General features: G+C 44.2%; 2 protein-coding genes across 5 annotated transcripts in view; one reads left to right on the top strand and one right to left on the bottom strand.

Moving 5' to 3' along the window:
* The first annotated feature begins 10,308 nt into the window (after positions 1-10,308).
* Positions 10,309-10,806, top strand: LOC129640061 (histone H2B-like). Its single transcript, XM_055565317.1, has one exon. It carries the CDS (start codon positions 10,309-10,311, stop codon positions 10,804-10,806), a length of 498 nt encoding a protein of 165 aa, XP_055421292.1.
* Positions 10,807-18,886: 8,080 nt separating this feature from the next.
* The window catches only part of RTL9 (retrotransposon Gag like 9), a 41,483-nt gene continuing 33,881 nt past the window's right edge, over positions 18,887-26,488 (bottom strand). For 2 of the 4 annotated variants that reach the window (XM_055563277.1, XM_055563276.1), the window contains exons 3-4: positions 20,555-24,648; positions 18,887-20,011 (exon numbers count right to left, since the gene is read on the bottom strand). In XM_055563277.1, the coding sequence (XP_055419252.1) occupies positions 19,895-20,011; positions 20,555-24,571 (4,134 nt within the window). In that variant the 5' untranslated portion in view covers positions 24,572-24,648 and the 3' untranslated portion in view covers positions 18,887-19,894. Of the gene's footprint in view, positions 20,012-20,554; positions 24,649-26,267; positions 26,357-26,488 lie in introns of those variants that run through there. The other 2 variants (XM_055563278.1, XR_008707967.1) reach the window with 2 other exon arrangements.

The raw sequence follows: 26,488 nt of genomic DNA, 5'->3' as shown, positions 1-26,488 counted from the left end.
TCTCTCTCTCTCTCCTTTTTTTTTTTTTAATCAGGGTAAAGGATAGTAACTTGGTTATGGAGAAACTCTGAGTTGTATCAGAATAAGAGAGTCTTAGCCCAATGAATGACCACAATGATGAATTATCTATTTGGATTATGTTAGTTTGGGATTGAAGGAGGAAGAATTCACAGGAAAGAAGCCATATTTCTCTAGGAATTTTCTTTTGAGTCATGGCTTCTGGGCCTCCAGAAAACCCCAAAATACAAGCCCATATTCATCTTTGTTCTGAAATAATCTTTGTTATGGAAGGCAGCAGTTGAAAGAAAGCTATTATGGATCTTGGAAGGACCATGAGAATTTGCCTTTCTAATCCCACCCCAGACCCCAAATCCTGAAAAGGTATAGGGCAGTAGCATAGTTAGGGTGGACTGGAGAGCAAGGGGAGCAGTAGCTTCTCCCAGAATACTCTTGAAAAGTGAAGTCTCTAACAATACTTACAGTAATATGTTGTAAGATAGTTGAGTTTGTAATAAAAATATGTTAGAGGGAAACTCAGTATCTTTAGCCATCAGGGAAATACAATTCAAAACCACAATGAGATACCTACTAGAATGGCCATAATCAAAACAGAAAATAACAAATGTTGGTGAGGATGTGGAGAACTTGGATTCCTCATAGACTGCTAATGGGGATGTAAAATGGTGCAGCCACTTTGGAAAATAGTTCGGCTTTCCTCACATGTTTAAACATAGAATTATATGCTCCAGTAGTTTTAATCCTATGTATGTACCCAACAGAAATGAAAATGTATATTCACTCAAAACTTGTACAAGACTGTTCATAGCAGCAGTATTCATAATAGCCAAAAGGTGGAAACAAATTGTACACCAACTGAAGAACGTACAAGCAAAATGTTGTGTATCCATACAATGGAATATTATTCAGCTAGAAAAACAAATAAGTACTAACACATGTGACAACATGGATGAATCTTGAAAACATTAGTCTAAGTAAAAGAAGCCAGATGCAAAAGGGCACATGTAATAGGTAAAGCTGTAGACAGAAAGTAGATTAGTGGTTTCCAGGAGCTGGGGGACAGGGAAAATGAGGAGTAACTGTTTAATGGGTACAGAGTTTCTTTTTGAGGTGATGAGAATGTTCTTAAACTAGATTGTGGTAAAAAATAAAATTAGATTGTGGTTATGGTTGCACAACTGTGTGTGTGTATATACTGAAAAAAAACTGAATTGTACACTTTAAATGGGTGAATTATATGGTATGTGAATTATAACTCAATAAAGCTCATACCAAAAAATACATAAATTTTTAAAAGATATTAGAGGATATTGTAAGAAAGCCATGGTTAGTCTTTCTAGCACCCATTTATACATCAATGCTTAGACCAGTAAAATTCTCAGCAAAGGTTGTCAAAGGGTAGGATTTGTTTTCTTTTTAAATCTTGCCAGCTTTCCCAAGACCAGCCCAGCTTTAAGGGTCTTGGTGAATGGTAAATTGACTCAGTCTTTTCATATGAATGGTGAATTGACTCAGTCTTTGTTGGAAAATGTCTACATTGAGCAGTGTATAGAATTAGAAGTTCAAGCGCTGTATAAATATTCTATTGTCAGCTAGTCTATATCTCTTCTAGGTCCATCACATCCCCCTGGAGGGCTCAAAAGTTAAGGGGTCTGCCATTAAGATCGCTCCTTGCTATTTGCTCCTGGAGATTTCCCTTTCTTTATTTCAGGCCCAGCTGTGAGTTCCCACCCCCACACTTTATTCAGCATTTCTTTGAGTTTACAATGGGAGAAGCCACTCAAATTATCTCTATTAAGATGCTTAAACCAGAAGTATCTGGTGCCTTTTTTTAATGTGAATACTTTTTATCAACAATGCCTCTAGATTTCTTTAAATATACTCTGATTCATATATACCCTTTTACAAATTGAGATAAAAATGATATATAACATTATATAAGTTTCAGGTGTACAACATTACAGGTTTCAGTTATATAACATTATAAATCAACATCTGTATGCACTACAAAGAGATTACCACCAAAGGTCTAGTTACCATCCATTACCATACAATTGACCTCCTTCACTCATTAAGGAAGGGGGTTGAAAGGTGGATTAAATGATGCCTTTTAATGTGTACACTCATCCCAATGTTAGAACTATTAATAGGATCACTTTCCAAGGTGTGGTGGGAGAGGGCAGAAGAGGATGACATTGTAAGACAAGGACATAGAATATCCAAATGATTGATCATCTTCCTTCCTTATCCATTTCCCCCCACCCCACCCCCTTTCTTGAGAGAGGAGCGGCAAAGAGGTGGAAATAAGTGCTGAGAAAGAAAAAACAGCTCCTGCTGTAACCACAAAAATTCCTTCACTTTCAGAGTCCTATACCTTTCCATATATGCTGGGGTCCAAAATACATTTTTTTTCCTCTATGGGGTGATGCCCAGGGGAGAATCTTACCTTCCTTCTGTGACCAGAGCCCAGAACAGAGGCTGTTCTACTTTGGGGCTGCAGCTAGCCCCTGGGCAGAACCTCCTGAGTTCAGTACCATCCCTCAATGACTGATTCTTTTCCTTGAATATGAAAGACTTTTCTCAAATACCCCAGGAGAATTCACATCTGGGTCTAAGATGGGGAAGGGAGAAAGCAGGGCCACTGTTGCTCAGGCCTCAGACTTTATGAGCTTCAAATGTTGGCTACTGTTGGGTGGCAAAATTGTCCCGGCTGACAGGGTAAGCCTTCACAGTGACCATTTGGCTCTAAATAATGAAGCTGTGCCCATATAGTGGAGTGGTTGCATGTGGGGTTCTGTGGTCAGACTCCATGTGTTCAAATCCCAGCTCTGCTCCTTTTTAGCCTGGGGCCACTTACTCAACCGCTTTGTGCCAGAGATTCTTGGTAAAAGAATAAAATAAAATAGGACTAATGAGAGCACCCACTTCACATGGTTGTTTTGAAGATGACATAGGATAATACAGATAAAGCAGGTAGTCCAGAATTTGGACCCTTAATAAATGCTCCACAGATGTCACTATTAATGTGTGTCTTATGCCAGTCTTCAGCCAAGGATTTACTTTTATATCTTTCCCCACAGTTTAGACAGCATCTCCAAAGAGACTAGATGCTGATTATGTCCCAACTAGCCCTATCCTACCTCAACCTACCCCAACCTCCTCAGGACTAAGCTTAGGTGTAAGGGTAATAAAAAGATCTTATATTTTTACATCTTGCATTTGATTTTTCCAAACACTTTCACAACATTTGTCCCATGATGCTGTGAGGTTAGCAGGATGGTGATGATTAACCCCATTTTGGAGAAGAGGAAACAGAAGCTCTGAGAGGTAATGAGGCCTGTCTAGAACTACCTAGTTTGTTAGAGGGAGAGAAAGAGGTACTCAAAGTCATCTCCTCCTCCAATGGCCATTTCAACCTCTTACAATACAATGTCTATTTTCCTATAAATCCCCCATTAAATCACAAAGGATTGAACTGATTGCCTCCCCCTCCCAACTGTTTGAAATTTGCAGAGCTTTCAGACCAGGTGTAAAGGAAGGAAACATATGTCCAGAAGAAAAAAATTTATCTATAGCTCTGAGGTAGGCCCAGTTATTTTACCTGTAATATTCCGGTTGGAGAATAAGGTTGAGAATGCCTCAAGCTTATTAGAAAGAGTGAGGGGAAGGCAACCTATATCTGATCTGAGAAAACTAGTCCAGTGTCGTGGGATCTCAGGCGGTCTCAAAGTGGGATACAGAAATGTTTAGACTGTCTGAGGCATAGCCATTCAGTGTCAGCCCAACCCTATACTTTCATGGAAGAAATGATCTTCAGGAGAAGGTTCTATATACTGTTGGTCCCTGAGAGTCAGAGACAGGGACCAGGTGGTGGGGGAGAGGATGGCAGAAAGGTAGAGGACCAGGCCAAGGTGACATTTGCTCTCCATTTGGGCCCCAGAACTGGAAGTTTGGAGACAGTCCCTAAGATTTATTCACCTGGAAGATAATGGTTTTGAAGAGATCTGTGGACTTGGCTTATGATGAGCCACACCCCAACCCTGCAGGAGCCTCCATATTCTCGTTAGCCAGAGGCTCCCTCCAGCAGGTAGGGTTGGCCTCTGGCACGACCATATGGGCAGCGGATGTCCATGAGGTAGAGTAGGAATGGAAGAACAGGAGAGGACTATCAGACTATGGGAAACATACTACAATCACCATCTGCAGTGATTTTGGAGCCCCAAAAAATAAAGTCTGCCACTGTTTCCACTGTTTCCCCATCTATTTCCCATGAAGTGATGGGACCAGATGCCATGATCTTCGTTTTCTGAATGTTGAGTTTCGAGCCAACCTTTTCAGTCTCCTCTTTCACTTTCATCAAGAGGCTCTTACTTCCTTTTCGTTTTCTGCCATAAGGGTGGTGTCATCTGATATCTGAGTTCATTGATATTTCTCCCGGCAGTCTTGATTCCAGCTTGTGCTTCACCTAGTCCAGCATTTTGCATGATGTACTCTGCATATAAGTTAAATAAGCAGGGTGACAATACACAGTCTTGATATACTCCTTTCCCGATTTGGAATCTGTCTGTTGTTCCACGTCCATTTCTATCTGTTGCTTCTTCACCTGCATACAGATTTCTCAGGAGGCAGACAAGGGGGTCTGGTATTTCCATCTCTTGAAGAATTCTCCACTGTATGCTATGATCCACACAGTCAAAGGCTTTGGCATACGCAGTAAAGCAAAAGTAAATATTTTTCTGGACCTCTCTTACTTTTTCGATGATCCAACAGATGTTGGCAACTTGATTTCTGGTTCCTTGGCCTTTTCTAAATCCAGCTTGGTAATGCATTTCTGATTCATAGGAAGAAAAACTGATGTTTTGAAGCAGCAACTATTAGCAACATAGACATTAAGGCATTTTCTGAAGTCACTCTTTTCAAAGTGTGATTTGAAAAGTTCACACTTTTGAACTTGAAAAGTTCACACTTGTTTCTCCTAGAAGTCACCTGTACCTGCACAGAGTTTCCACTTCCGAATTTTTTTCCAGCGGATATTCCAATTTCTAATTGCTGCAACAATAAGGTATGCACTAGATTTCATGGCTGATTTTAATGTAGGTTGCATAGCAAGATCTTTTTTTCCCTTCAAATTCCTTCATTTTAATTTTCAACATTACAGAATAATAATAAGAAATTAACTTCTTGAGGGGGCTTATTGCCAAATTCTTTTTTTTTAATTTATTTACTTTAATTGGAGGCTAATTACAATATTGTAGTGTGTTTTACCATACAGTGACATGAATTAGCCATGGGTGTACATGTGTTCAGCTTCCTGAACGCCCCTCCCACGTCCCTCCCTATCTCATCCCTCTGGGTCATCCCAGTGCACCAGCCCCGAGCACCCTGTCTCATGCATCGAACCTGGACTGGTGATCTGTTTCACATATGATAATATACATGTTTCAATGCTAGTCTCTCAAATCATCCCACCCTCGCCTTCTCCCACAGAGTCCAAAAGACTGTTCTATACATCTGTGTCTCTTTTGCTGTCTTGCATATAGGGTCATTGTTAACATCTTTCTAAATTCTATATATATGCGTTAGTATATTGTATTGGTGTTTTTCGTTCTGACTTACTTCACTCTGTATAATAGGCTCCAGTTTCATCCACCTCATTAGAACTGATTCAAATGCATCCTTTTCAATGGCTGAGTAATTGTGTATACGTACCACAGCTTTCTTATCTATTCATCTGCCGATGGACATCTAGGTTGTTTCCATGTCCTGGCTATTGTAAACAGTGCTGTGATGAACATTGGGGTACACGTGTCTCTTTCAATTCTGGCTTCCTTGGTGTGTATGCCCAGCAGTGGGATTGCTGGGTCATATGGCAGTTCTATTTCCAGTTTTTTAAGGAACCTCCACACTGTTCTCCATAGTGGCTGTACTAGTTTGCATTCCCACCAACAGTGTAAGAGGGTTCCCTTTTCTCCACACCCTCTCCAGCATGTATTGCTTGTAGACTTTTGGATAGCAGCCATTCTGACTGGGGTGAAATGAGGACCTCAATTCTTTTTCTTTATCTCATGAGGTTCTGCCAGTTTAAAGAAAGTCTTCTGTTTTTTCTGTCCTGTAGAGCCCTGTCCCTTTCCTGAAGGGCTCAGGAAAAGTTTGATTTCATGGATTATCAGGATTTTATCTGAATGTTTGGCTGAGAGTTGTGTACTTTACAGGTTCTTATATCCTACACAATAGGAAATAATTACAACTGTAGGTGTAAAGAATACTTTGTAATAATTGAGAATGACAGACTATCTTCTCACTCACAGAGGGAAGAAGAAATAAAATACTAAAATGAAATTACTAAACATTCACAGAATTGTGAAAATGACTGTGGTGGGGCCACCTTGTTTCTCATAAGTGGTCACCAGTGTTCTCTTAATAAGATGGAAGAGGCAGGAGATATGCCCACAATTAGTTCAAAATGCGTATCTCCTATGGGTTGATTTTGTGCCTCTAAAAGTAATGTATCTGTGCCATAAACACTCATACTCATATGTGATCATATTTGGAGATAGAGTATTTACCAAGTAATCAAGTTAAAATATGTTCATTAGAGTAGGTCTTAATCCAAATGAGTTATAGCCATATAAAAAGGGAAAGGGCCTCTTGATGAAAGTGAAAGAGGAGAGTGAAAAAGTTGGCTTAAAGCTCAACATTCAGAAAACTAAGATCATGGCATCCAGTCCTATCACTTTATGGCAAATAGATGGGGAAACAGTGGAAACAGTGGCTGACTTTACTTTTCTGGGCTCCAAAATCACTGCAGATGGTGACTGCAGCAATGAAATTAAAAGACGCTTGCTCCTTGGAAGGAAAGTTATGACCAACCTAGATAGCATATTAAAAAGCAGAGACATTACTTTGCCAACAAAGGTCCGTCTAGTCAAGGCTATGGTTTTTCCAGTAGTCATGTATGGATGTGAGAGTTGGACTATAAAGAAAGCTGAGCACCAAAGAATTGATGCTTTTGAACTGTGGTGCTGAAGAAGACTCTTGAGAGTCCCTTGGACTGCAAGGAGATCCAACCAGTCCATCCTAAAGATCAGTCCTGGGTGTTCATTGGAGGGACTGATGTTGAAGCTGAAACTCCAATACTTTGGCCACCTGATGCAGAGAGCTGACTCATTGGAAAAGACCCTGATGTTGGGAAAGATTAAGGGTGGGAGGAGAAGGGGCTGACAGAGGATGACATGGTTGGATGGCATCACTGACACAATGGACATGGGTTTGGGTGGACTCCAGGAGTTGGTGATGGACAGGGAGGCCTGGCGTGCTGTGGTTCATGGGGTCGCAAAGAGTCAGACATGACTGAGCAACTGAAATGAACTGAACTGAATTGGAAAAGGGAAAATCAGACATAGATATATATATATATATAGGAAAGAAAATGTGGGGAGTTATAGGGAGATTTCAGCTATTTACAAGCCAAGGAAAGAGGCCAGGAATGGAGGCCTCTTATGCATTCACACCTTGCATAAGATCAACTCAGATGAAACCTGGATTTGGACTTAGAGCCTCCACAAGTATGAGACAATAAATGAATGTGTTTAATTGACCCAATCACTAGCATTTTGTACAGGAGCTCTAGAATACTTGAAAGTGTTCAAAGTATTAGTCACTCAGTCACGTCTGACTCTTTGTGACTCCATGGACTGTAGCCTGCCTCGCTCTTCTGCCCATGGAATTTTCCAGGCAAGAACACTGGAGTGGGATTCCATGGCCTACTTCAGGGGATCTTCCGGACCCAGGGATTGAACCTGAGTCTCCTGCATTGCAAGTAGATTCTTTACTATTTGGCCATTTTCTAATACTTATATAATATTTAAATGATCTTAATTAGTTTTATAAAATAAACAATAAAATAGATAATCATACTTCTTACACTACTGTCACCAGACCCGAACACCCCAGGAAGACCATTATTGGTTTAGTCAGGATAACCTCGCTGTAGGGTGGCTCAGTGACTGTGACTACCGGTTTGAGTCCCTCCTTGGCTGACATGGAGTCAACGCGAACTTTTTAGCTTCTCTGATGAATGCCCTTGCCATCCCTAGGATGTTAAGCTGAAAACCATGAAGGTTTTCCACTTCAAAAACAAGAGAATAAGGGCTGGAAAAGAATGACATTAGATCATCTGAATGAGTTAGGGTAGAAACTTCTGATTCTAGGCAGTGTGAAATGAGTTTTTTTCCTGAATTTTTTGTTGCACTTAACTTCTATGTTGTGTTGGGGTCCTCTTTATAAGTGAATCCATAAACAATGGTAATGTTGAAAAGGTTTCTGAATGGGGTATGCCTATCCTATCAACACCATCATCCGTGAGTTGAGACTTGCAGTTGTTAACTCAGCCGTGAAGCCATTTCCCTTATTTTGCCTTTACAATGAACCACAACATTGCAAGGTGATTGCTCACTAGGCTCTCTTATTTCCTTAATCATCAACTGAAGTGAATAATTACTAGTGTTACTCCCCCTTCCAGTCTTCAACATCAAACTGCTTTTCCCTTCTCCATCCTCGATTTCCTGTATATCAGAGACCTTTAAGGTCCCAGTTATCTCTTTAAAACCCATTGTTTTGTATTTTTAATGTTTTTTTATAACTGATGTGTTCATTTAATTTCTGAATTTACAAATGTGAAAGAAACACAGCTCATTAAAATATATAATGGATTCTGTTTCTTAAAATGACTTCCTACATAATATATGTATTATATTTAGGTCTTTAGACCATTTTGAGTTTATTTTTGTATATGCTGTTAGAGAATGTTCTCATTTTACTTTATTGCATGTAGCTATCCAGTTATGCCAGCACCACTTAGGGAAGAGATTGTCTTCTCTCCACTGTATATTCTTGTCTTTTTTATTACAGATTAATTGACCATAAGCACATAGGTTTATTTCTGGGCTCTCTCTTCTGTTCCACATGTCTGTTTTTGTGCCAATACTATACTGATTGGATTAATGTAGTTTTCTGATATAGTTCAAAGTCAGGGAACCTGATTCCTCCAGTTCTGATCTTCTTCCTTAAGATGGTTTTGGTGATTCAGGGTCTTTTATTTTCCGTACAAAATTTAAAATTGTCTGATTTAGTTTTGTGAAAAATGCCCTGGTATTTTCATAGCAATTACATTGAGTATGTGGATTGCCTTGGATAGCATGTTTATTTTAACAATATGAATTCTTCCAATCTATAAACAAGGTAAACCTTTCCCTCTGTTTGTATTATCTTCACTTTCTTTGATCAGGGTCTTATTTTTTCTAAGTACAGGTCTTTCACCACCTTAGGTACATTTATTTCTAGGTGTTTTATTTCTCTCTTTTTTTATTCATTTTCTCTCACCCTAGTGACTTTTCAGCAATAAGAGTGATCATTTTTTGAGAAATAACCACTATAAATCATTAATCAATTCCAGTATGTGTGGTATTTGGGGGACCTAAATAATGTTTAAGAAAACAACTTATAATTTGCAAAATATTAAATATTTTTAGTGTGCATGTGTAAGTATTCCTATGTCTGTGTTCTGTATTTGGAGAATGGGATTTTGTCATTCTCTTCATAGTGATCATTGGTTTTGATAAATTTTGTAGATAATAGCTGTTTATTGAATTCCTATGATTTTCAGGAGCATTCTGCTGAGGAAGCCAGGACATTCTGCTCATGCCGCTGAAGGTCAATCAGGAGAAGATACTGTGTTGGAGTAAAATGTCCACCAAGTGACCTGAGTCACTTTGAATGCCTGAAAGAGCTGGAGTTATTGAGGTCTGTCATTCTCTCTCAGGAAGCTCTAACTGATTATTTCATTTTTCAACTTAGGTGACTTTCACTGAGTTTAGCTGAAAGTGAAAGTGAAGTCGCTCAGTTGTGTCTGACTCTTTGCGACCCCATGGACACCAGGCTCCTCCGTCCATGGGATTTTCTAGGCAAGAGTACTGGAGTGGGTTGCCATTTCCTTCGCCATGGAATCTTCCTGACCCAGGGATCGAACCAGGTCTCCCGCATTGTAGACAGACACTTTACAGTCAGAGCCACCAGGTGAGTTAGGCTGACTGGGGTTAAATGTGGGGGAGGGGGGCAGCAGGAGTTGGGAGACGGGCCGTCCAGTGTCACGTGACATGGGCTGCCATAGTAACAGGCCTACCTGCCTTGCATCAAATCAGATATGGACAGTGTCTGTGACGTCAGGGAAAGCAGGGCCTATAAATTCAGCCAACTGCCTTCAACGCCCTCACTGTTCTTCTGGGCTGAGCTATGGGGAATGGTGGCTCTACCGTGTCCAAACCATCCTCTGACAGCTATGAGGAAGACGTGATCACCAAAGAAAATGGCACCTCCGAAATTGAGCCCTCTGAAACGGAGATGGTGAAAGCGGAGACCTCCAAACCAGAGCCCTATGATGCGGAACCAAAAAAGGCAAAGCAGAAGACAGCTAAGGGCCGCTGTCGCCGTCGCAGGCACTGCCATCATGACAATTTCTCAAGTTTTGCTATCTATTTCCCTAGGGTGCTGAGGCAAGTACATACAGGCCTGAGTCTTTCCCACGACTCCGCGAACATCCTGGATTCATTTGTGAAAGATATGTTTGAGCTGATTGCCGAAGAGGCCAGGCGCCCGGCCCACTACAACAAGCGCCACACCATCACGCGCAAAGACATCGAGACAGCTGTGCGTCTTCTGTTGCGTGGGGAGCTCCTCAAGTATGTAACCGAGGCCACCAAGTCGCTCATCAGATACCACACCTGCAGATGAACTGCCTCAGGACTGTTTGACCATCGCAAACCAGACTTCAGGGTTCTCCCCTTAGGCCCTACATTTAATCTTTAAAACATTTCTACCCCAAAGAAAACATTAAAAACCTCATTACCTTTGCTTCAGTATGTGTCGGTTGTGTCATTTGTTCAATGGAAAATCATGTACTTTTTTCTTAACGTATTGCAACTCGTCACTTTACTAAATAGTTATTTCTATTCGTGGTTTCTCAGTGATTTTAGGGATCTTTATGGTCAAAATTCTTTCCCTAAAAGTTTCATTGGCCTTTTCCATTTTCATTCTCCCAGCTATATTTAGGTATAATCCAGATATTTTTATATGGGGTATAGCAACTGATAAAAAACAGTGTGGTCTTCCCGGGTGGCTCAGCAGAAAAGAATCCGCCTGCAATGCAGGAGTCGCAGGAGAGGCAGGTTCCATCCCTGGGTCATAAAGATCCCCGGGAGGAGGGCATGGCAACCCTCTCCAGTATTCTTTCCTGGAGAATCCCATGGAGAGAGGAGCCTAGTGGGCTACAATCCATAGGGTCTGCAAAGAGTCGAGCCCGCCAGGCTCCTATCTCCTTGAAATTTTCCAAGCAAGAATAGTGAACTGGGTTGTCATTTCCTACTCCAGGGGATCTTTCTGACCAGGGGATAGAAGCTGTGTCTCTTTCATCTCCTGCATTGGCAGTCAGATTCTTTACCACTGCACCAGCAGTAGCAGATATAAAAATCACATTTACCCATTCTATTCCTTCAACCCCAATTCACTTCCATGTGTAAAATAGGACTCAAACACAGTGTAAAATAAGAAAATTCTAAATTTCTGGAATCAAGCACCATATCTTTTGGAAATTACCTTATCCAGATTTCTCTGATCCTGTTTTTTGTTTGCAACCTAGAACATTTTGCTTTTTTAAAAAAAACAAGAGGGATGGTATGGGGAGGGAGGAGGGAGGAGGGTTCAGGATGGGGAACACATGTATACCTGTGGCAGATTCATTTTGATATTTGGCAAAACTAATACAATTTTGTAAAGTTTAAAAATAAAATAAAATTTAAAAAAAATCCTGACTGAATTGCAAACTTGCAGGGATGATGGGATAGTCCAGTGACAGTTAACGTAGCCACAGTCTCCACAGTAGCAGCCAATGAGGGACTGGTAGCCCATGAGCCAAAGCAATTGGCCAAACGTATGTGAGGAGGGCTGAACAAATAACAACCTTCCTGTGACAATCATCCTAGAGATGGAGCAGGAACGTGGGGTGATAGTTTCCCTGATGTTTTTCCATTCAAGCACCTGCTTTTAACCATGGCGATTTAAGTACAGTCATCCATTTCTTGGGGCTTCCCAGGTGGTGCTAGTGGTAAAGAACCTGCCTTCTTATGTGGGAAACATAAGAGCCATGGATTCAACCCCTGGATTGGGAAGATGCCCTGGAGAAAGGCATGGCACCCCACTCCAGTATTCTTGCTGTAAAGTCGCGTGGACAGAGCAGCCTAGCGGGTTACAATCCATGGGGTCTCAAAGAGTCAGACACGACTGAAGTGGCTTAGCATGTGCACATCCATTTCTTGGGTCTTCCCAGGTGGTGCCAGTAGTAAAGAACCTGCCTGCAATGCAGGAGACACAGGAGACCCAGGTTCTGTCCCTAGATGGAGAAGGTTCCCTGGAGGAGGGCATGAAAACCCACTCCAGTATTCTTTCCTGGATAATTCCCAGGGACAGAGAAGCCTGGTGGGCAGCAGTTCATAGGGTCACAAAGAGTGGGACTCAACTGAAGAGACTTAGCGCACATGCATGCATCCATTTCTTGTTGTGGGACATGTCTCTAGCTCCTTGCATCAAAATAAGGAGGAGGAGAATGTTCAGCAATTAAGAGAAATAAGATGACTCCTTCTTTTACCTCACATATTTGACTGCTATTGCTTATGATAGTATTTACTGAATTTAATGTCCATTATGTTTTCTTCTTGGTGCACTGACATTTTTATTTCTATAAGTATATTGCTGAATTTCAAACTAGTTGGTGATTTTCCTATTCATTTTATTTTTGTTTGTTTTGAGATATTTTTTTACCTTTTTAATTAATTAATTTTTTATTGAAGGATTATTGCTTTACAGAATTTTGCTGTTTTCTGTCAAACCTCAACATGACTCAGCCTAGGTTATACATATATCCCCTTCCTTTTGTAACTCCCTCCTCATCCCAGCCCTCTAGGTTAATACAGAGCCCCTGTTTGAGTTTCCTGAGCCATACAGCAAATTCCCATTGGCTATCTATTTTACATATGGTAATGTAAATTTCCATGTTACTCTTTCCATGCATCTCACCCTCTCCTCCCCTTTCCCCCTGTCCATAATTCTATTCTCCTATTTCTTTTTTTTTTCTCCTATTTCTTTTTTAAAAGATTGATTTCAAGCTTACTACATCCTTGGAGAGAGAGAAAGCACTCTGCGATTTCAGTCATTTTTAATTTACACTGGTTTTCATTAGAACTTACTATTTCATTATATTTTAAACTATTCATTTTGAACTTTAAGCAACAAGGATATGCTGTACAGCACAGAGAAATATACCAATTATCTATTAATAAATGTAAATGGAGTATAATATATAAAACAACTGAAGCACTATGTTGTAAACCTGAATAAATATAATATTGCAACTCATGAATATATCCATAAAAATTTTTAAAGTTAAAAAGAATTTATCAGTACCACTGTTATTGGATGTAGAAATCTGTGAAGGATGTGACTCTCAGCAAAACAATGAGAGAAAAGCTAGGAGGATCTACAAAATTCCAGCCTCTTGACCCCAGCTGTAGTGTTTTCTCTAGGTCAGTCATGACAGAGTTCATGAGTTCTGAATTATTTTCCTAGCAATTTCATTTCCCAGTTTATTCTCATTCTCCCAAAGTGTACTATGGAGTTCTTCAGAAGCAGTTTATGTGTGATATGCAATAGATAGAGTGAAAAACTGATATACCCACCACTACCTCTCTTATACTTTCCCCACGTATCCCAGTTTATTTACATATTTTCCACATATCCTAGTTAATCAAACATTTAAATATATAAATAGGGACTGAAATATAGTACAGAACTGGCAAAACAAAAATTTCACACACATTTCAATTTTCTAATTTCCTGGTTTTTGAAACTGTTTTAAAAATTCATACAGGAGAACAAGATGGCAGAGGAATAGGTGGACATGGAGTACATCTCTCTCCATGGATACATCAGGAATACACCTTCAGACACAGAAGTGCATGCAGAACACCAGCTGAGAGAGGACAGGAGTACCTGACCAGCAGAAAAGAATATATAGACCCACACAAAACTCAGTAGGATGAAGGAACTAGGGGGAAAAACAGGAGTGTTAGTAGGACTGGACCTGCCCTCGGTAGGTGGGGGAACTGAAGTAAGGGTCGGATCCCCACATCAGGGCAATTGTCTGAGTCAGAGGAGAAACATTTAAGGTTGAGAGTGAAACAGCTGATCTGTGGCAGCCTAAATGGAATCAGAATCAGACAGTCCTTACAACCATACTTACCCAAGACAGGGATGCAGATCCCCTGGAAGGTGCAGCAGCTGGTAGCTGGAGTTTAGGGATTGTGGAGCAATCCCAAAGCGAGGGCGGCTGTTGACTGTGGAGAGACTAACCAAGGGGATGTGAGGGAGGAGGCTGTGGTGGGAAATGCCAGTGGAGGAAAGCCAGGCAGCCATGGAAGCTAGGCGATTCTGCTGAGTCACGTTTGGGGATGGAGCCATCACCTTAGCCTCTCTCTCCCCACAGTGCCAGCATTGGCAGCTGAACAATAGAGAGGCTGGCCCAGCAAGCACCTGACGCACTGAACTACAGAGTAGGGCCCCACCCAGGTTGCCCCTTTAAGTGCCTGGTGTGCCAATCTACAGAGTAGAACCCCAGCCAGGGGGGCCCCTATATGTGCCTGATGTGCCAAACAACAGAGAAGGTCCCCAGGCTAGGAAGCCCTCTAAGTGCCTGAACGGGTGGAGCTATGGAGAAAGACTGGCCAAAGAGGCCTTCTGGTAGCCAGCTACAAGAGGCTCGAAAAAAGATTCTGATAGGGCCATAACTCCTGCAGTGGAGGCAGTCTGTGTCCCTGCACACTTGGTGCTGCCAGGGTCCCCGCAAGCCAAGCAGCTGTGCCACCTTCACCCTCAACTCTCACTGGGGCAGAGCTGCCACAGGCAAGAAAAAAAGTCTTGCACCTCTGCATGTGGGGTCGCTTCGGTAGTGTCCTACTCTTTGTGACCCTGGAGACTATGGCCTGCCAGGCTTCTCTGTCAGGGAGCAGGGTTCTCCAGGCAAGAATACAGGAGCATGTTGGCCAATACTGGTTTCCATGGCTATGCGGCGCTGGAGCAGCCCTGAGGAGATACCCCACGTCCAAGGTCAGAGAAGCCCTGGAAAGATGGTAGGAGGGGTGAATTCACGTTTAGAGTCACACCCCATCTCCACCAGAGACACTCAGAGGGCTCAAACAAACCTTGTGTGCACCAGGACCCAGAGACCTCACAGAGACTGAGACAGAACTGGGTTTGAGTGTCTCCTGTGTAGGTATGGGTCAGCAGTGGACTGCCACAGGGGCAGGGGCCCTGGGTGCAAGCAGACTTGGGTATGGCATAAGCCCTCTTGGAGGAGGTCACCATTAATCCCACCATAGAGCTGCCAGAACTTACATAGGACTAGGAAATAGACTCTTGGAGGACACAAACAGAATGTTGTGTGCACCATGACCCAGGAAAAAGGAGCAGTGACCCCACAAGAGACCGACCCAGACTTGTCTAGGAGTGTCCAGGAGTCTCCAGCAGAGGTGTGGGTTGGTGGTAGCCTGCTTCAGGGTGGGGGTGCTGAGTGTAGCCGTGCATGCATGGGGCCTTTTGAAGGAGGTCACCATTATCTTCATTACCTCCACCATAGTTTCAGTTCAGTTCAGTTCATTTCAGTCACTCAGTCGTGTCCGACTCTTTGCGACCCCATGAATCGCAGCACGCCAGGCCTCCCTGTCCATCACCAACTCCCGGGGTTCACTCGAACTCACATCCATTGAGTCGGTGATGCCATCCAGCCATCTCATCCTCTGTCGTCCCTTTCTCCTCTTGCCCCCAATCCCTCCCAGCATCAGGGTCTTTTCCAATGAATCAACTCTTTGCATGAGGTGGCCAAAGTATTGGAGTTTCAGCTTCAGCATCAGTCCTTCCAATGAACACCCAAGACTGGTCTCCTTTAGGATGGACTGGTTGAATCTCCTTGCAGTCCAAGGGACTCTCAAGAGTCTTCTCCAACACCACACTTCAAAAGCATCAATTCTTCGGTGCTCAGCTTTCTTCACAGTCCAACTCTCACATCCACACATGACCACTGGAAAAACCATAGCCTTGACTAGATGGACCTTTGTTCGCAAAGTAATATCTCTGCTTTTTAATATGCTGTCTAGGTTGGTCATAACTTTCCTTCCGAAGAGTAAGCGTCTTTTAATTTCATGACTGCAATCACCATCTGCAGTGATTTTGGAGCCCCCAAAAATAAAGTCTTCCACTGTTTCCCCATCTATTTCCCATGAAGTGATGGGACCAGATGCCATAAATAACAGGGAGGGAACACAGCTCTACCCATCAACAGAAAATTGGATTAAAGATTTACTGAGCATGGCTCCGCCCATCAGAACAAGACCCAGTTTCCCCCTCAGTCAGTCTCTCCCATTAGGAAGCTTCCATAAGTCTCTTATCCTTCTCCATCAGAAGGCAGACAGACTGAAAACCACAATCACAGGAAACTAACCAATCTGATCAAATGGACCACAGCCTTGTCTAACTCAATGAAACTATGAGCCATGCCATGTGGGGCCACCCAAGACGGGCGGGTCATGGTGGAGAGGTCTGACAGAATGTGGTCCACTGGAGAAGGGAATGGCAAATCACTTCAGTATTCTTGCCTTGAGAACCCCATGAACAGTATGAAAAGGCAAAAAGATAGGACACTGAAAGATGAACTTCCTAGGTTGGTAGGTGCCCAATATGCAACTGGAGATCAGTGGAGAAATAACTCCAGAAAGAATGAAGAGATGGAGCCAAAGCAAAAACAACACCCAGTTGTGGATGTGACTGGTGATAGAAGCAAAGTCTGATGCTGTAAAGAGCAATATTCCATAGGAACATGGAATGTCAGGTCCATGAATCGAAGCAAATTGGAAGAGGTCAAGTAGGAGATGGCAAGAGTGAACATAGACATTTTCGGAATCAGCAAACTAAAATGGACTGGAATGGGTGAATTTAACTCAGATGACCATTATATCTACTACTGTGGGCAGGAATCCCTTAGAAGAAATGGAGTAGCCCTCATAGTCAATAAAAGAGTCCAAAATGCAGTACTTGGATGCAATCTCAAAAACGACAGAATGATCTCTGTTTGTTTCCAAGGCAAACCATTCAATATCATGGTAATCCAAGTCTATGCCCTGACCAGTAATGCTGAAGAAGCTGAAGTTGAACGGTTCTATGAAGACCTACAAGACCTTCTAGAACGAACACCCAAAAAAGATGTCCTTTTCATTATAAGGGACTGGAATGCAAAAGTAGGAAGTTAAGAAACACCTGGAGTAACAGGCAAATTTGGCATTGGAGTACAGAATGAAGCAGGGCAAAGGCTAATAGAGTTTTGCCAAGAGAATGCACTGGTCAGAGCAAACACCCTCTTCCAACAACACAAGAGAAGACTGTACACATGGACATCACCAGATGATCTATACTGAAGTCAGATTGATTATATTCTTTGCAGCCAAAGATGGAGAAGCTCTATACAGTCAACAAAAACAAAACCAGGAGCTGACTGTGGCTCAGATCATGAACTTCTTATTGCCAAATTCAGACTTGAAGAAAGTAGGGAAAACCACCAGACCATTCAGGTATGACCTATATGAAATTCCTTATAATTATACAGGGTATGATCAGGCTTCATTTATCCCATTTATCTCTAGTGACATTAGCTTAAAGGACAGGAGGGCAAAAGCCAAGGGAAAAAGAATGACTGGGATGAAAAATGAAGCAGAGACTTGCGATCATTCTGCATTATCATGGTGATCGGAAAATTAGTTTTCACCTTTAAGACATTTGCCTTCCCCTATATAGGTTCCAGACACAAATTTTGATTCTGCATCATCAATTTCTTTTTCAGGAAAGTCAACAGCCCTTTCCCTGAACTAAGAGCAACTCTGGCTGAACATGGAGGTCCAAAAATCCACTCTGGCCTGGACTGGACTAGGTGTGAGCCAACAGGGTCAGATAAGAGAGGAAAACTGGGTCCCCAGAGCCCCACTAACTAGAATTTTGGTTTCCCAACCAGTTGAACCCTCTTCCTCTCCTACCCCTGCCAGGCCTGAGGAAACAGCACTGGTGATTGATGCATCCACAGGCAGCTATGGGGCTGCCAATTTGTCTGCTAATCTTTGTTTTTTTCTGAGAATCATTTTCCTCTTCCTGGAATCATATCCAATGTTTAAGGTAATGGAGCAGCAGACTTGAACCCTCAGAGAAGATTTGGTCTCTGTGCCTCATTTCATCCCCACTGCCCTGACCCTAGATTGAGTCATCTGAAGAGTCAGTCACCTGTACTATTGCAGTGCTTGCTGCCGTGCTCAGGCACTCGGTCATGTCCGACTCTTTGCGACCCCATGGACTATAGCCTGCCAGGCTCCTCTGTCCAAGTTAGTTTTCTAAAATGTGTTTCTAATCATGTCACTCCTACTGTTTTTAAAAGATCTTTGAGTAACCCAATTACATGGACTATTATTGAATAAATAAATTTGCTCTGTTAGTATCAAATTCCCCATTATCCTTATTTCCTGTCTTTATAGCCTTCACCACGATTTCAACCTATCTTACTTATGTGTTTTCTTACTTATTGTCTGTCTCCCTCTTCCATTGGAATAAAGTTTCCGTTTGCTCAATGTTCTTATCTGTCTGTCCTCAAAACAGTGGCTGACACATGTTAGATAATAAATATTGACTGAATGAAGGACTCAATAAATCAAATTCTGTTAGCCACAGTTAATTCTTTTTTTCATAAATGAACTTTATTTACTTTAACGATTACAAATGTAATACATGCTTACTGTAGAGAAACTGGAAAGTACAGAGAAGTAAAAAGAACATTAAAACACCCATAATCCCACCACATTAAGGCAAACACTGCTCACATTATGTTCTATCTATGCCTGTTTAAAGACCAAGATCTTTATCAAGAGTGCTGGCCACGAAGCACAATAGCCAAGGGGAGTGAGGGCAATTAACAACTGAGGAGGTCACCCAAAGGTCAGAGCTAGAAATTTCACACTGAGGGACAAGACAATGGCCACTGACAATAGATCAAGACTTCAGAAGTTGACAACAGAAGAACAAGTTGGGTTATGGTAAGAATGTAGTGAGATGATGCTTGTCAAGAGTTTAGCCCACTACCTGTCACATAGTACATAAACAATAAACATTAGCTATTACTAAGATTATTACTATGGGTCAAAACGAATGGTTCAGGATGGAGACTATAAACAGGACAAGGGCCTTGGAGACCAAATTTAAGTGCTATGAGTTGGGGCATATAGGGACAAGTATACTGGATGAAAAGGGTGGTATTGGAGTGGGCATCACTCTCCTTATGGGCTCCCTTGCCAGGTGAAATGGGACCAGGGCTTCCTCAAGTTTGCCTGATGACATGTGGCAAGACACTCTAAGGTGTTTTTGAGGTAGGACATAGTTTCTCCTGCCTAGACTTCTCCCTGGACCAAGAATTAGCACTGTCCTTGTTGGTAATGGGAGTTCAGAACCTCATACACTGAACATTCTTGAAGTCCATGTTCTGATTGTTGGGGCAGGTTAAAGGCATGTGGGGTGAAAGAGAAGGTCAAGTCAACCAAGTGAGGGATAGGGTGGGATGCACCTGGAGGGGGTGCTGAAGGGGGAAAGGCCACAAGTTTTAATGATGTAATTGCATGGAATGAGTCTAGGAACCAGTCCTCAAGTTAGCAGCCAAGTTGGATATCACAGGAGAAGAGTCCAGGTAGCATTACTTGTTAGTGGGGGCCTTCTGATGGCCTGTGCTCTTTCGAAGGTGGTCGTGCAGACCCTCTTGAGGGTCTTCATGCTCTTTCAGGTAGTAACAGCGTTTGGGAACATGCTGGTGCTGGGAGTGAGAAAAAAAACAAAAACAGCAAATGTAAGAGCCATGCTTACTATGACAAGTGGGGTTCCACCTGGATAATCTCGATCACTTAACATGTCAAGGAACTTGGTCAACGTACCTTATTTGTATAAAAAGTGTGACCAAGGACTAGACTGGTCAAATTCCCTAGTGACCTGGGTCTACAACACATGTGGCTGTAGGTGGGACCCAGCCTCCAAAACATGACCCCTCTTTTAGAACTGGATCTGGAATCAGTAGTAGCAAATTGGGACTGAGCCCAACCAGTCCCCTCAGAAGATTTAGACCTTTAACCACCCCCACACCCTGAGTATCTTGGGTAGGGCAAGGCTCCACAAAGTTAATGGAGTTTGGGTTAATATGCCCAAAATAAGGGCCTAACCAGGCCCGCTGATGAAATTCCAGATTGAGGCTTATGGTCTAGGAGCTCAATGCCTCCCCCAGCCTCTTCCTTAGTCTACATAAAGGAGCAGGATGCCTTCAATTTTCTATTCAGAAACCTTGAGTGTATTTCCCCACCATTACCTCCTCGGTCTGCTGCTGGGGGTTCAGTTCATTCTCCATTGCCTCCTCGCTATTCCGCTTACAGGGTGATGTCAGAACCTGGCTGGAGCTGCCTCGGGAATTCTTCTCTCCAGCCAGCTGGCACTCGGTATAGAGAGACCTATCTATCAGCTCCTTTAGGCTGCCAGCCACCTTCAGGAAGATCCGGCCCATTTTGGTGGCAACAGCTTCAGAGAGTCCTTCCAGGAACCTGGTCCGCAGAATGGCATCGGACCAAGACAAATGTCGGGCCAGCAGAAGGAAGTCAGTGGCATACTGCCTGACCGACTTCTGGCCCTGCTTGGGATGGCAGAGAACTGCACTGAGGATGTCAATTTCAGACAGGGAGTCGTATAAGCCCTGGGATCTTCTCAGGAAAGATTTATCTTCACTGGTGAGGGGGTTTCCTACCTCCATCTGCAAGATGGACCACCTCTCTGCTGCCCCCAGATGAAGAGACACCAGAAAAGCCATTTTCTCTGAATCATTCAAAAATCCCTTCATTTGCTTCTCCTCATCAATCTCCACCTCCTCTTCCACAGGGCATGAACCCCGGGCTGCTTCTTGTTCTTCTAAGAGGTAACAGAGTGCTGGGGTCAGCATGCCAAAAGATGGGACTTCCTCTGATGGTGGCTTTACTGTTTTGGGGGGGGTGGTCGTCGCATGTGGTGTGGACTTTGATCCCGAGGCTGTGACATTGGTGCGAGGGGCAGATGTTTCCCCAGAGTCTGTGGCTTTGATTCCCAAGGTGGACATCATTCCAGGGGCTGCCATTTGGGATGCAAACATGGCTCCTGGGACTGTGGCCCTCATTAGTGGCATGGACATCCCCCCAGAGGATATGGGTCTTAGAAGTGGCATGGACATCATTCCAGAAGCTGAGGCTCTCATGAGTGGTGTGGATGTGGCTCTGGAAGCCGAGGCTCTCATCAGTGGTGTGGACATCTTTCCTGAGGTTGCGTATGTTGTTTGTGGCAAAGACGTTGATCCAGAACTCACAACTCTTGTTTGCAGTGTGGACGTTGCTCCAGATGACAGGCTTTTCATTAGTGGCATGGATGTTTCTCCAGAAGCCATGGCAGACATCAGTGGCATGGATGTTACTCCAGAGGCCACGGCTCTCACAAATGGCTTGGACATCCCTCCCGAGGCCATGGCTGTGGTTTGTGCGGTGGCCATCTTTCCAGAGGCTGGAGCTCTCATGAACTCTGTGGACACATCTTCAGAGACTGAGGGTCTCCTTGGGGGTGTGCACATAATTCCAGAGACTGGAGCCCTTAATAATGGCGGGGACATCACTCCCAAGCTGGGGGCTCGCATGGATAGCGTGCACACCTCTGCAGATGCTGCTGTGGGCATCTGTGGTGCAGATGTTGCTCCAGAGGCTGGGGCCCTCAACAATGGCATGGACACCCCTCCAGAGGCCACAGCTGTCATTTGAGGCGTGGACATCACTCCAGAGGCCATGGATCTCATGAGTGGTGTGGACATCGGCCCAGAGATTGGAGCCCTCGTTTGTGGCATGGACATCATGCCAGAGGCTGTGGCTGTTCTTTGCGGAGTAGACATTGCTCCATAAGCTGGGGCTCTCAGAGGGGTGGTGGCTATCTCCCCAGAAGTTGGGGGTCTCGTTAGTGCTGAGGACATCTCTCCAGAGGATGAAGCTCTTGTGAGAAGTGTGGACACCTCTCCAGGGTTTGAGGCTCTCATCAGGGGTGTGGATACTGCCCCAAAGCTTGGGGCTCTAATTTTTGGTGTGGACATCACTTCAGAGGCTGGGGCTCGCATCTGCAGCGTGGACATCCCTCCAGAGGTCATGAATCTTTTGAACGACATGGACATCCCCCCAAAGTCTTGAGTGCCTATTGGCTGACTGGGCATCTTTCCAGAGACTGTGGATCTCATTAGCACTGTGGGCATGGTTCCAGGGCCCGGGGCTCTCGTTAGGGGCATGGACATGCTTCCAGAGGCTGCGGCTGTCATTTGTGGTGTGGACATGTCTCCAGAGGCTGGGGCTCTCATTAGTGGTGTGGACATCCCGGCAGAGGCAGTGTCTGTCATCTGTGGCATGGACATGGCTCCAGAAGCTATGTCTCTCATTAGCATTGTGGAGATCTCTCCAGAAGCTGCAGTTGTCATTTGCTGCATGAACATTGCTTCTGAGGCTTTGGTTGTTGTTAGTGGCTTGGACAATGCTCCTGAGGCTGTAGCTTTCATCAGCGGCACGGACATCACTCCCGGGGCTGTGTCTCTCGTTAATAGTGAGGACATGGATCCAGAGGCTTTGGCTGTCATCTGTGGGGTGGACATGGTTCCAGAGGCTCTCATTTGTGGTCCGGCTGTCACTCTCGAGGCTGTGGCTCTCCTTTGTGACCTAGATGTTGCTCCAGAGACAGGCGCTTTTATTTGCAATGTGGGCACGGACCCAGAGGCTGGGGTGGTCGTTTGTAGCATAGATACTGTTTCAGAGATGGGGGCTGTGCTGGGTGGGATGGACATTACCCCCAAGGCTGGAGCTCTCATTCGTGGTGTGGACTTTGCCCCACTGGCTGGGACTTTCATAAAGCCTGTGGATGTGGCTCCAGAAATTTGAGCCGTTGTTAAGTGTGTGGACATTCCTCTAGAGGCTGCAGTTGGCACTGGCTCTGCGGACATGGTTCCAGAGGTTGTGGCTGTCATCAGTGGGGTGGACAGTGCTGCAGAGTCTGGGACTGTCTTTAGCAGCGTGGACATATTGCCAGAGGCTGGGGTTCTCATTCGCAGTGTCGACCTTGCTCCAGAATCTGAGGCTCTCGCTGACAAAGCAGACATCTCCCCGGAGGCTGTTGCTCTCGTTGGTGGAGTAGACACAATCTGAGAATCTAGATTTTGTGTTAACTGTGAGGACATAGCTCCAGAGCTTTGGGCTGGCATCAGCTGGGTGGGCATCCCTCCAGAGGTCAGAGCCATCATTAGCAGTGGGGACACTGCCTCAGCATCTGGGCCTGGCTTTGACAAGGTAGGCATTTCTCCAGCCTCGGGGACTGACAGGAGTGGTGAGGATATGGCTCCGGAGCCTGGAGCTGTTGTTAGTGGTAAAGACTGTACTGCAGAGTCTGGGCCTGACATTAGCTGGGTGGACATTTCCCCAGAATCTTGGGTGCTCGTTAGCTGGGTGGACATTGATTCAGAAGTTAGGGCTGACATTATCAGTGAGGAGATCGCTTCAGAGTCTGTGTCTGACATGAGCAGTGAAGAGATCTCTCCAGAGACCAGGGCAGTCATTAGCACTTTGGACATTGCTTCAGTGTCTTCATCTGTAATTTGCAATGGTGACATTCCTTCAAAGCCTGGAGCTGGCATTGGCTGTGTGGACATCTCTCTGGGGTTAATATCTGGCATTAGCAGTGGGGAGAGCTCTCCAGAATCTGGGGCTAGCATCAATGGTGTGGCCATTGCTTCAGAGGATGAGGCTGACATTGCCAGTGGTGATATGTCTTCAGAATCTGGTGTTGCCGTTAGTGCTGTGGACATTGTTCCAAAGTCAGGAATCATCAGCCCTGGGGACATTAATCCATACTCTGAAGTGGACAGCAATGGAGACAATGTTCCAGAATCTGAGGCTGGCATTAGCAATGGGGAAAGCATCCCAGAGTCTGAGGTTGGCATTAACAATGGGGACAGAGCCTCTGAATCTGAAGTTGGCATTAACAATGGGGACAGTGCCCCAGAGTCTGACAGGAGCGGTGAGGACACAGCTCCAGAGTTTACTGTTCCCATTAGAGGTGTGGCCATGGTGTCAAAGGCTGGGGATGTCATCAGCTGTGTGGACATCCCTCCAGGGTCTGATGCTGAAGTTGAGACCATAGGCTGGACACTAGAAGGCAGAATTTGGCCTTCTGCTGTGTTCTCATGCGTTGGTCCAGAGAAGGTCATCTCCCTATTTTGGGTGTCGCCATTTTCCTCCCTCAGCACATTGCTGAACTGCAGTGAATTTAAGGGTATTGATGTATCTGCCATGGCCAAAGGACAGTGTGTAGAGAACCTCTAAAGCAATTATATCAGGGGTCCTGCTGAAGCCCAAGTGGCAAGAAAATCTGTAAACAGGAAACAAGTTTAGCAGTCAAAAGGCAAATCAAAAAGATGGGGAAATAGACAAAAGATTCGTGATGGAGACCTCTTATGTGTTTGCTGGCTCTGTGGCATCAGAGATGGGCCTCTCAGGTTAAAGAAGCTGTATGGCATTAAACAAATTCGAAGCTGGAGCAACTATCCTTTCCACCTCTATCCTTTTCAAACCAACCGGCTCAGTCACTCGGCACACACTCTCAGTTTATAAAAGCTATCAACATTGGCAACTTCAGCAGCCCAGAGCCTGGGAGGTCCTGGTTGAAATGAAACAGCAGCACCACCTTCTGGAAAATTGTGAGAAGTGCAGGTTCCTGAGCTATGCTCTCTCCCACCATAGCACTGGCAAGCCAGCCAAGGGCCTGGATGAGAACACCTTTCGCCCCAGGATAACTATTAGTTCCTAGTGCTCACTGAGTCCTGCTAATGCTTTAATCCCCATTTTACTACTCTAATGGACCTAAATGTCTTCCTCAGGAAAAGGAAGGCATTTAACTGATCAATGAGAGTAGCATTCCACAAACTGAAATTCCTGTTTATTAACATTTTGATTTTTAATAACAAAAATCACCATTACTACTACCACCTACTGCTCACCTAGTGTGTTCAAGGCAGTACACTTTAGCGTCTGCAGTGTACCAGGATGTATAAGCATTACACATTGGAATCTTACAATAGTAGTATTATTCCCATTTTACCAGTGCACTCAGATTAGTTGGGGTTGGGGTTAGAATAAGACCACTGAAACACTAGAAACTGTTTGTCTTTGACTATCACTTACTCCTTGGGGTTGCCTAGCCTTTGGCATCCCTAAGGCTACATTCAGTTATCTCTCTGATGTCCTAGATCATGGTTCACTTGAAGCTCAGTCTATAAGAAGTACAAACTTCAAGCTTCTCTGACAACTGGGTAAGAGTGAGTGGGTAAGCCCAGAGCCTCACCCCTCTGGCCCACTCCCATAAGCAGCCTCCAATGGGGCTTCTTGGCACAGAACTTGGAAACTAACACACACATTACACAATGTTGACATGTCCCCTCAGCCTGCTCATGCCCCCAGTGGAACACTTGCTCATTTGGGACAATGTCATAAAACTCATCAATCTGGTGCAGCATGCCTCCATAATGATATTGAGAATGCTAGCAACAGAAGTGCCAAATGCTCAACATTTCTTGAGCATATGATGACTGGCAAGTACCCTACTGGGCACTTTACATGCACTCTCTTACTTGGTCCCCACAGCAACACTGAGAGATTTTGGTCATCCTCAGTGACGGTCATCCTCAAAATCCTCCTCTTACAAAGGAGAAAACTAAGGTCCAGAGAGGCTTCATAATTTGCCTGCAGTCACTTGGATTCCCAGGCCCACCCAACTCCAGAGACTCCTACTCTTCTCTGCTGTGCTATAATGATCCACCTTATCTGAAACACTGGCCTCATGCTAGGATCGTGGTTACTCTAATAATTGGTGCAATGGGAAAGATGGGTCAAAAGGGCAGCCGTAGATGACCACCCCCACCTACCACATCTTCAGAAAAATCCCTGAACATGCCACAGTTTCCCACCAGGCAAAACCCAGAAAGATCTTACCTTGCCAGTCAGGGAGAAGAGAGGGAGTATGTCCTTTGCGCCCCTAGTTGTTTTGGTCTGGCCAATTTACTTATGCCCCATGCCCAGCCAGTTCATTAAAGTAAGACCCAGTACCAGCAGCTGTTCTCTGCAATCTCCCTTAGCTATCCCCTGCCACGCCCCCCTCCTGCCCGCCAGCCAGCCAGCCTGCCCACCCGCCCACCCGCCCCACTGCTCCTGAC

This window comes from Bubalus kerabau, chromosome X (genome assembly GCF_029407905.1).
Source record: "Bubalus kerabau isolate K-KA32 ecotype Philippines breed swamp buffalo chromosome X, PCC_UOA_SB_1v2, whole genome shotgun sequence".
Lineage (NCBI taxonomy): Eukaryota > Metazoa > Chordata > Mammalia > Artiodactyla > Bovidae > Bubalus > Bubalus kerabau.
Note: the sequence above shows the minus strand (reverse complement) of the source record. Positions and strands in the feature narration are given on the sequence as shown.